This window comes from Enhydra lutris, unplaced genomic scaffold (assembly GCF_002288905.1).
Source record: "Enhydra lutris kenyoni isolate GAN:26980312 unplaced genomic scaffold, ASM228890v2 scaffoldscaffold94, whole genome shotgun sequence".
NCBI lineage: Eukaryota > Metazoa > Chordata > Mammalia > Carnivora > Mustelidae > Enhydra > Enhydra lutris.
Window position 1 is genome coordinate 4,658,246 of NW_019154178.1, and position 6,598 is coordinate 4,664,843.

General features: G+C 58.7%; 1 protein-coding gene across 3 annotated transcripts; it reads right to left on the reverse strand.

The window, feature by feature from the left end:
- Window positions 1-2,418: 2,418 nt before the first annotated feature.
- On the reverse strand, window positions 2,419-5,168 carry LOC111138926 (SLAM family member 9). 3 transcript variants are annotated; one of them, XM_022490926.1, is made up of 4 exons: window positions 4,959-5,168; window positions 4,187-4,528; window positions 3,167-3,439; window positions 2,419-2,779 (listed from the first exon to the last, which is right to left on the reverse strand). In XM_022490926.1, the coding sequence occupies exons 1-4, from the start codon at window positions 5,002-5,004 to the stop codon at window positions 2,577-2,579; spliced, it is 864 nt and encodes a 287-aa protein (XP_022346634.1). In that variant the 5' UTR covers window positions 5,005-5,168; the 3' UTR covers window positions 2,419-2,576. The 3 variants fall into 3 exon arrangements, 2 of the variants coding, with proteins under 2 accessions (XP_022346634.1, XP_022346632.1); XM_022490924.1 differs by lacking the exon at window positions 4,959-5,168 and having other exon boundaries at window positions 4,187-4,909; XR_002640063.1 differs by lacking the exons at window positions 2,419-2,779; window positions 4,959-5,168 and adding an exon at window positions 3,724-3,806 and having other exon boundaries at window positions 3,375-3,439; window positions 4,187-4,909.
- Window positions 5,169-6,598: the final 1,430 nt, after the last annotated feature.

The window sequence follows — 6,598 nt, forward strand, 5'->3', positions numbered from 1 at the left end:
TTTCTTCTGGGTCCCCCTCGTTCTGTGATTGTTACTCTCTGGGAAAGGGTGTTCAACCCACTAGGATTTTATGTAACCCAAGTATCAGCCGGCCCACATATTTTCAACTTGCTGAGAAGAAGATCAGTCATTGTGGTCAGTTCCACGGGCGCCACTGACCCCTGGGAGCACTAGCTCTATCACCCGGTGTGGTCTCTCACAGACTGTCCCCTCGCCATGGGCATCCCTACCTTCTGTCCCCGTGAGGCCGTAGGTCCAGGAGGGTGTTCCTGCTTGAATGTCCCACAACGCTGAGTCTCTCAGAGGGGCCTGGCCTCCTCTTCTGACCCTCTTCTTACCTCTCCCTTTGTCCCCTGCGTGGTATGGTCTCAGTCCCTAGAAGTCACTGTGCTCTGCCACAAACCAGTGTCTTCCCATTCGTCTTCTTTGAGGCGAGAATGTCCCTTCCTTGGACTCCCGGCTAATCTGGGGTCAGAAACTGTGCTCTCCTCTTCCCTTGGGGGCAGGGACCCATCCTCCCACTGTGCCCTCACCTTCACCCATGGCCCTTGTCACACCTCGTAATTATGGTCTTCACAGACTGCAGGAAGACTTCCGTGAGGGTAGGCCAGGTCTTTCCTGCCTCCCCAGTGCTAGCCCAGTGCCTGACTCTTAGTGGATCCCTAAATACTGCCCTCCCTCCTCCGCCCCACACCACTCCTGCCCCCGTTTGCTTCCATCTGTGTCAAAGGGCAGGCAAACTCTGCCAAGGGCGAAGTGCTACCAGCTGATCATTTCCCTGGCTTCCTGCAGACAGAGTGGCCCGGACCTCCCTGAGCCGCAATTCCTCCGTCTGAGGGGCTCTGCCTTCCTCTTTCAGATTCCCCCTGATGCTTTGGGGTTTCAGCCCTTCTCTGTTCGGAGATGATGGAAGAAAGACTTGGCCAGCTCCGGGGAGAGCCCTGGACCAGATGGACAGGGACCATCCATCTCTTTACTCGCTTTCCGTGGGCCTAACTCTGAGATCCAGGAAAACCCAGCAGCCCCGTGTGCCTTCCCAGTCAGTCTCCAGAAACGGAATGCAGGAGCTGGAGGAACAGGGGCTGCAGCCTTGGCCCTGAACCGCAGGCCTCTTGGAAGGTGGGACCTCCTGGGGGACGGGGCAGAGGGGCAGAAAATCAGCCTCGGGCCAGGACTGCCTTCCAGGGGGACAAGGGCTCAGGCCCCCAGGGAGTAGAGCTGATCTGTTGCCCACCTGAGGAGCTCTTTGGAGCTTGGTTTCCCAATGTCACCAACTCCATTCCAGGCCCCAAGGGGCTCCATCTCCTGCCTAGAAACTTAGGACACTCCCCCCCACCACTTGCCTCATGGCCTTGCTTCCTTTCCAGGCTGGGACCTGGGAAAGAACCCTCCTCCTGGGTGTCCTAGTGCCTAGCCCACCTGCCCTATCTTCCCAAAAGCAGTGTCCTTGGTCCCCACGATTCCCCTACGCATCCCACTGCCCCTTGGAAGTCATTTTGGAGACCAGCATCCTTCTCACTGAGAGAGGGGAAGGCAAGCAGGAGGAATGTAAGATAGTTTCTGCCACACGGCCCAGCCCTGGTCCCTCACTATACTTCAGAGATCCCCCCCCCCAGGGGTACCAGCCAGCCTTCCCGTGCCGCCTCAGCCCCAGGAAAGGGTCGGAGCCTGAATGGGTGTCTGCTGGACAAAGGGCTCAGCAGGCTTGGGTGAGGGGTTCAGGCTGCTGGGGTCAGCGTAAGGGCTTGGCCAGGGATGGGTGCACGTGGAGCGGGTGGGCGTGCCCCCAGGACAAGGGTCCAGAGAGTAGGTCTGAGACTGGAAATCTGGAGAAGAGGACCAGACAGCAGTACCAACCACAGACAGCATCAGCGGTCTAGACTCCAGCTACCAGTCCAGCCCAGTTGTCGTCCGTCTTGGGGCCGGCCTCAAAGGCCGGGCCGCAGAGGCCAGGAGCAGCTAGCGAGTGTCAAGTGGACGGGAAGGCGACTGACTGAGGGTCACCTGGCTTGGCTCAGCCCCGGGACGCAGGACATCTCAATGGGCCACACAGCTTCTGCCCTGAGCCCAGGGACTGGGCAGGCGGCAGGCTCTGAGAGCAGAATCTGAGCGGGAAGTTTAGCCCCCCTGGGGCTGCTCAGTGCTCCCACCTCTCTCTGGCATCTCTCTGGCACCTCTCCCCGGCGTAGGACTCCCAGACTCAGGTAGGGTCACAGGAAAGTGTACCCTGGGCGGGGGTGGGGTAGGGGCTGAAGAATAAAGACTGCTGTGAAGGGGGCTTTGGACTCACTCTCCTTAGCAGAGGCAGGCGTGGGAAAGCACAGCGGCTGCGGGGGAAGACGCCCAGATCGCAAGGAAAGCCCGGGAAGCAGGTCTGGGGAGTGGTGCGGCCGAGGACCCAACGTCACCCCCCAGAGCGGTGGTCACCTAATTCGACTTTATTGCGGGATAATCATCCTCTCCCCCACCCCCTGTGGAGTATGGCCCTTACAGCACCCAGCCCTCGGCCCCCTGGGAGGAGAGGCCCCCGGGGGCTGGGGGAGAAACAGCGCTCAGGACTGTGGTCCCAGGGTCGCTCAGGCCAGGCTGGGGTGGGGCTTCTCCTTCTTTTTCAGTCTGAGTCTGTTTCTCTCGAGCTTCCTCTTCCTTGGTGTTCGGCCCCGTGTTGGGGCTCCAGTGAGCCACAGCCCCGCAGCCAGGACCACAAGGAGCGCGAGGAGCAGCAGCCCCTTGGTCAAGACGCAGGGGTGAGTGGACTTCTCCGAAGGACAGCCGGGATCTGGGGCAGAAGGAGGCAAGGAGAGAGGGGCTCACCAGGGCGGGGGAGGGGGGAGGTCCAGATTCAGAGGCGGACACCCAGCCCAGATCCCACAGAGGGGTCTCAAGTTCACAGCCAATTGCTGTTCCTTGGCAAGGGTCCCTGGACATGTGTGTTCTGATCACAGAAGTCAGGAGCTGAGATGCAGGGAATGATCTCAAGCTGAGCGAGAGACTCGAGAACCTTTGGGAGTTGGGAGCGCCGGCCCCGTCCCCAGCCCAGGGGACCAGGTCCCATGGGGAGGAGTGCAGTTCTGGGTACCAGGTACTCTCCTGGGAAGAACGGAGGGAGGGCGGTGGTAGCTGAGAGCCCTGCAGTAGCTCGGGGCTGTCCCCAGGGGCCTGGTACCTGAACAGAAGGACCCGGCAGGGATGGGGCGGGAAGTGATGCTGCTGACGGGGTTGCTGGCCCTGCAGGTGTAAGAGGGGGCATTATCCCCAGGCCGCCAGGATGTGCTGAGGGCAGAGCTCTCGTGCACTGTGTCCACACCATCCTCCCTGGATAGCCAGGTGTAGGTCATGTCCAGGCCTGCCTTCTCCACAGAGCAGGTCAGAGATATATTACAGCCATCTTCCTGAGAGATCTCAAAGTTCACGGTGACACGAGGCTCCGACAGCCGGCCTAGATGAAGGAGGGACACAAAGACCCTCTTAAGTAATCAGGGGTTGGGGCTGTTCTCTTAAGGTCCTCAATCCTGAGGGGACAGGGGTGCCTGTCCAGAAACTAATACAGCTGCTGTAAAATCTGGTTCCAGGGTCCCCCAGGCAACTACTAAGGTAGATAGGGCTGCCTTTGGCATTTTCTACGTGCCCCCCAACATGGCCTCACCTTCTCTCCGTCCCCTGCACACCCTACCTTCTTCCAAACCCATTCTACCTCGTTGATCCCAGAAAATACTGTCACACCTCCTGGGGGCATTGATAGTTTAATCAGTGTCTCTGCAAGATTCCAGGTGGAGATCAGTCAGTGTGTCACGGGCACTGAGAAACTTGGTTCGGGTGGAGAGGAGACATTGATTAGCAGCCCTCACAGGGCACAGGGGGATCGAGCACTCAGGCCTAGAGGCCGCATCCATTCCCAGGATGCAGGATCTCAGTGGGAGAGAAGGGCCCCCGGACGTCCGCACACAAAGCTCCAGACCCCTCTCACTGCGCGTGGAAGGTCCAGGGGAACAGCCCACGTGCCCAGGGCCTCGCCGCTCCGGTCACTCCGCAGCTCAGACACCGGGCTTGGGCGCACAGGAGACAGCCCACCTCCCATCCCCGCCCCTCCAACCGTAACTCTGAGTCCCGGGACCACTGCTCCTTCGCGCGCAAAGCTGGGGAGAGCCCCGGACAGGCAGCATCGGAGCCCCCAGCTGACACTCACGGTACACACGTAGACGGTAGCGCTGCACGATGGAGATCTGCGACGTCCTCAGGTTGACCTGAGCCTGGTACGGCCCTGAGTCCTCCCAGCTGAGATTGCTGATGTGCAGGGAGTAGCCGGGGTCGGGAAAGCTCACTCGGCCCTTGTATCGAGGGTTGGTCACCTCGATGGTGGCCGGCTGCCCCTCTTTCCCAGGGACCATGGTGGCAAGCCTTACATGAGAGGACCAGACGATATTCTCAAGCTCTTCATCGGCTGGAACTTCCAGGGGGAGTCTGACAGACTCCCGAAGGACCGCAACGATGTCCTCTGTATCCCCATCATCTCCAGAATACCCTTCCGCTGCAGAAAAAGGAAGAAAAGACGGGAGCAGCCCAACTGGTGTGTCTGGGCTGCTGTGCCCGAGGCCTGGGCAGTGATGGGCGTGCACCTGTCTCCCACGTGTGGCTTCCGTGGCCCCCGGCTCCGTCCCAACCCTCTCTGGCTCTAGCTCCTGCTGCACCTGACCTGAGCACCTCCCAGGCCTTGGCTTCTGTCTGGGCCTTCCTCCTCCAAATTTCACCTTGGCCGTTTGCTGTGGTGCGCTGGCCCCCTTCTGCGTTGCAGGCTTCCCCACCTCTTGGTCCTCAACCGCAGCCACACCCTCTTCCTCTTTACTCCCGGAGAGCTGAAGCATCCAGCCCCGAGCCTTGCCAGCCCGAACCCCAGCGGGACAGGAGAGCAGAGGGAGGGAGATGCTCCCATCCCAGGACCGCAGTCTCTCCTCTCTCACCTGTCTGGACCAGCAAGAATAGGAGAAGCCGCGGAAGGGCCCCCATGACAGCAGCCCCGCCCACCAGCAGGCTGGCCTCCTGGCCCCCGAGCTGATGAAGAAGACCAGCTGCTAGGTCAGGAGGCTGCTGGAGACGGAGTGACTGACTGACAGTGTCTTGGAAGGGAAATGCTTCTCACCGCCGCCCCCCCCAGCAGCCTCCAACTTCCTTCATCCCCACTAAGCCCCTCCCTGTCCATCTTGGGAAGTTCTCTCTCGGAGTCTGATTGCCCGGCTGGTTCACCCACTGGCCCGTGCTTCCTGTCTATCACACCCCACTCAGATCCCACTTCCTAAGAGAAACCTTCCTAGACGCCCTGCCCCTGTGTTCCCAAGCAGCCCCCCTCCCCCACCTGTCCGGAGCTCTTGGCCCTGAGCGTACCCTGGGTCAGCTCTTGCTTGGCGGTTCCTATGTTGCTGTCATGCATTGACCTTATAAGCGTTTTTGTCTCCCCAGATGGACCCCGTCTTCTGGGACACCTCTATGTCCCATGCTAGACACATGCAACACCCAGCTGATATTTCTGGAGTGGACGAACAAACGAAGCGTTCCATATTTCAAGCTTGCCAGGTTCCCACTTGAGAGACTATCAAGAGGAAGAAAAATTTTAACTCTCTTAAAAAAAAAAATGCACACTTTGGGCCTGAGAGCCCATCTAGGTTAATATTATGGAAAGACTAACTTGTCCTGTGAGGCTGTGACGCGGACCAAAGCTAGAGGAGGTCGGACAGGCGGAGCTGCTCAGGATGCCGAGGTGGCCTCGGGGGGAGTCTCCGTCGCTGGTGTTCAAGCTCACAGGGGACAGTCTTGGGTCGGTGGGTGACTACAGACTCTCTTGCTGGGTACTCGGACAGGAGAACTTTTACGTTTTTCGAGTGCCCAGTCTTACAGGTCTGTGCGGTGATCAGGAAGCAGGAGTGATGGCCTAAGACTGAGGCCACGGCGGAGGCAGCTGGAAGCTCCCCAGGCGTTCGCGGTATCAGATTCAGCCCTTGTCAGATACTTTCTGAGCAGCTGCGTGGCCCGGGTCCTATGTTCTGAGCAATTAGCCGTGACCAAGAGCTTCAGATCACGACTTCTCAGGGGCTGAGATCTGACCAAGGACAATTAAGAGCGAGTTGGATGAGTTTCACCCACGGACTCGGACTCTTCTGGGTTGCTCAGGACAAGGGGTTTAACAAATGTGAATTCAGGAGGTCAGAGAAAGCCCTCCAGGAGAAATGACCTGAAGGTACTAGGATCTGCTAAGTGCAGAAGGGAAGGGGGTGGGCAGTTCCGGAAGTTCAATTTGGGAGCATCAAACCTGAGAGACTGTGGTTTTTTGAAAATGCAGATGAAAACGTTCTTACGCAGTCTTCCTATTTAAAAAAATTTAAAGCAAATTTTAAAAAATAAGGAAACAAGTTCACGTGTGTAATACCGAGTTTAAAAGGTGAATCTATCCGTTGGGGTAGGTGCCGGTGGGCTTTGGGTGTGAAGGAGGTTTCCTGTGGGTGGAGGGGAACGCCCACCCTATAAAAGATAAAAGGGAAGGAAGCAGAGTGGGGCAGGGGGAGCCCACGCCCCTGTCATGCAAAGCAGATCCGCCCAGTCTCTGCCA

Excerpts from the sequence above, each read along its gene's own strand:
- LOC111138926 (XM_022490924.1), bottom strand. The coding sequence starts at position 4,862 with ATGCTTCAGCTCTCCGGGAGTAAAGAGGAAGAGGGTGTGGCTGCGGTT. Across the intron at positions 3,440-4,186 it reads CTACCGTCTACGTGTGTACC|GCCGGCTGTCGGAGCCTCGT; the intron begins GTGAGTGTCAGC and ends TCCTTCATCTAG. Across the intron at positions 2,780-3,166 it reads TGCCGGGTCCTTCTGTTCAG|ATCCCGGCTGTCCTTCGGAG; the intron begins GTACCAGGCCCC and ends CTTCTGCCCCAG.